Source organism: Anneissia japonica, unplaced genomic scaffold (genome assembly GCF_011630105.1).
Source record: "Anneissia japonica isolate Jap-2015-1 unplaced genomic scaffold, ASM1163010v1 scaffold212164_len2906_cov89, whole genome shotgun sequence".
In the NCBI taxonomy this organism is placed as follows: Eukaryota; Metazoa; Echinodermata; class Crinoidea; order Comatulida; family Comatulidae; genus Anneissia; species Anneissia japonica.
Window position 1 is genome coordinate 1 of NW_022712879.1, and position 2,891 is coordinate 2,891.

The 2,891-nt window shown below is 37.3% G+C and overlaps 1 protein-coding gene across 1 annotated transcript; it reads left to right on the forward strand.

Moving 5' to 3' along the window:
• Window positions 1–502: 502 nt before the first annotated feature.
• Window positions 503–2,443, forward strand: LOC117108200 (polyamine oxidase 1-like; the record flags this gene model as incomplete). The annotated part of the gene is made up of 2 exons (XM_033250162.1): window positions 503–828; window positions 1,343–2,443. Coding segments are annotated over 2 exons (865 nt in total), but the record flags the coding sequence as incomplete, so codon positions are not given.
• Between the last annotated feature and the right edge of the window lie 448 nt (window positions 2,444–2,891).

Genomic DNA, 2,891 nt, shown 5'->3' on the forward strand with positions numbered 1-2,891 from the left:
CAAACACCTCCACTTATTTCTTTTTAAAAGCCGAAACATGTGCAAGTTTGCCAATTGCATGCTAAAATTGCTCTTGGATATACCGTAAAACCTCGAATAGAAGCCCAATGGGCTTAATTTCGAGAAGAAGCCTATCTAGAATTGAAGCCACCTCTTTAGTTTGGAAACCCATGGGCTTCTTTTCAATATAGCATTGTGTATTTTTTCGAGATAGTAAAACAGTACATACATGACACAGATTGATGTTACAGTGGCCATATATATTGTTTTCTAGTAATTCCCAAAATTTACAGCATTCAAGCCCATCCAAATTTCACAAAAAAATGAAAGAAAAAGTCCAGGGCTTAAATTTGATACAGTAGGTCTATAGGTCCTACTGTCCTACTGTCCTACTGTTTGCAAAGAAAAAAAAAGCCTTGACGGTAAGTCTCCTAAATTCTTTATTGTAATGCAATCTTCGTTTTTGGTGATATATTCTTTTTGTTAACCTTTTTCCTTTAAGGAAGAATATTATCTTGAACAAGAAAGTGACAACCATTGACCAATCATCTGGTGATGTCGTCGTGGTTACTTGTGACAACGGCGAGATCTTCAACGCGTCACGGGTCCTGGTTACTGTCAGTTGCGCCATACTACAAAACAATGGAATTGAATTTATACCAGATCTTCCTGATTGGAAAATCAGAACTATTAACCGATTTCGCATGGCGTCTTACAGCAAAATATACCTTAAATTTCCTATAAATTTCTGGGGAGACCGTGAAATATTATTACGTCCCAGCAACCACAGGGGACGGTATCCGATATTTACAAATTTTGAAGCAAAAGGTAAGTTATTATTTTATAGGCTTTATATTATTATTATTCGTTTTTTTTTTTTTTTTTTTTTTTTAAATTCTTATCTTCGTTATTGTGTGTATTTAACTAATCCTACCACAACAGCCATTTTGGACACAAATAAAATAGACAATCATTTAAGCCTACTAAACATAATTTATTTAATTTTAGTTTTCTTTCGAATTAAATCCCCTTTTACCCGATTTCTGTTCAAAATTCTGAACAGGTCTTTGTAATAGTATTAGAGGCCTAAATTCCTAGTTTGGTTAATACCTCGTGGAGTTATTATTGTTGTTGTTAATAATATTATTAATATTTTTCTGTTAATACTAATATTAACACATACTGTTAAGGTAGGCTTAATTGACCATAAGGGTTACCGTTTTGCGTAATTATACCGGATTCTGTAATGAAATATCGTAAACATTGTTTTTCTAAACGTTATTGCTTTTCAATTCTAACTTCAATTTATGGCATTCCCACTTTTCAACTTCTTTTTTCATAGGTTTGTTTCCAGTCGGAACAAATATTTTAATGGCAGAACTTACTGGTGCAGAGTCTCTACGAGTTGAGGCTCTGGCAGATGAAGCCATAAAAGCCGAAATCGAAACTGTGCTACGTGAAATATTTGGCGAGGATACACCAAACGCAACGGATATACTCGTATCTGGTTGGTCGCGAAATCCCCTGACTTTAGGAGCATATTCTATTTGGCCACCCGAAATGGAGCAGGAATGCTTCGTAAAGATGCAATCACGGGTAAATAATGTCTTTTTTGCCGGAGAATATACCAGTGAAGATAATGGTTTTGTTCAAGGTGCCCTCGAAAGTGGAGAAAGAGAAGGGATTAAGATCACCTTGTGTCGGAATAGAAGCTCATGTCCGCATTGGCCTGCCAATCAATCTTGTTTTTGTGGCCCGCTAATCAATCTTGACCATAATACCGCGACGATGATAGCCGTAAAATACAAACTATTATTCATTTCATTATTAATATTATTTACAATAAATGTGTTTGATACTATAGGCCTACATATACTCTAGATTTAAATGTTTGTATCTTATGTACACCCCATTGGCGGCGGGATGTTTTTCAAAGTTGGGGGCGGGGGGCATTTCATAAAGTCCAGTATGCGATCGAAGTGAGCATTTACGCTGGGGGCCAGGGGGACGCCAAGCACCCCCGATAGGGGTATTTGACGAAATTTTGTGAATTTTATTAGTTTTTTTCATAGGCATCTAGCTACACTGTAATATGACTTAATTTCCAGTGGCGCATCCAGGAAACCAAAATAGAGGTGGCCCGAGGGGTACTTTCACAGATGGAGGATCTATACCATCCCAGCCACGATAGTTCCGAAAAGAATTGTTTTAAACTACTGTGTTTTTTTTATGTGTACATGTTACGTCTCATAGGATCGTCTTTGGAGTTCCTTTCAACTATAGAATTTTCTCAATATTTGTTGAAATATTGTTTAAAAAAGCTTTGTATTTTTATGGTCATAAGGCTGAACCATTCAATTAATGAAGAGCGTGTGAGGAGTTGGGAAGGAGAGGTAGGTTCTAGCCTGACAAATTTACAATAAAGAGTAAAGCATTAAGGCAAGTATTTGTGTACTGTCAACTTTTCTTACCTGTTCCTATTTTCTCTTGGGTCCAAAGACAGTCTTGGCTCCAGCNNGAGATTAAAAGGCAAAATAAGATGTGTATAAGAGACAGATCTAGGAAGGTGCGCGGGGGGCCCCACCCAAAAATCACTTGTAAGTAGTAAAAATCACCTAAAATCACTTTATTTTGCGAGTTAGCGCCCCTGAACTGATCGTCGAGCCCCTTCACCTTCGCTCCCCACATCAGCACCCCCATTTAAAGACTTCTAGATACGCCACTTGTGTAGGGTGGGGGTGGTGGGGTGGGGATCCAAAGATATCAATTTGCCTATCCAAAACGTTATTTTAAACGTCAGTCTCTAATATTGTGGTCTTAAAAGCAAAAAAAAATAAATGAAAATTTCCTATTCCGGTACCCTGATCGATGATAGTCTAGTAGTCCTTTGC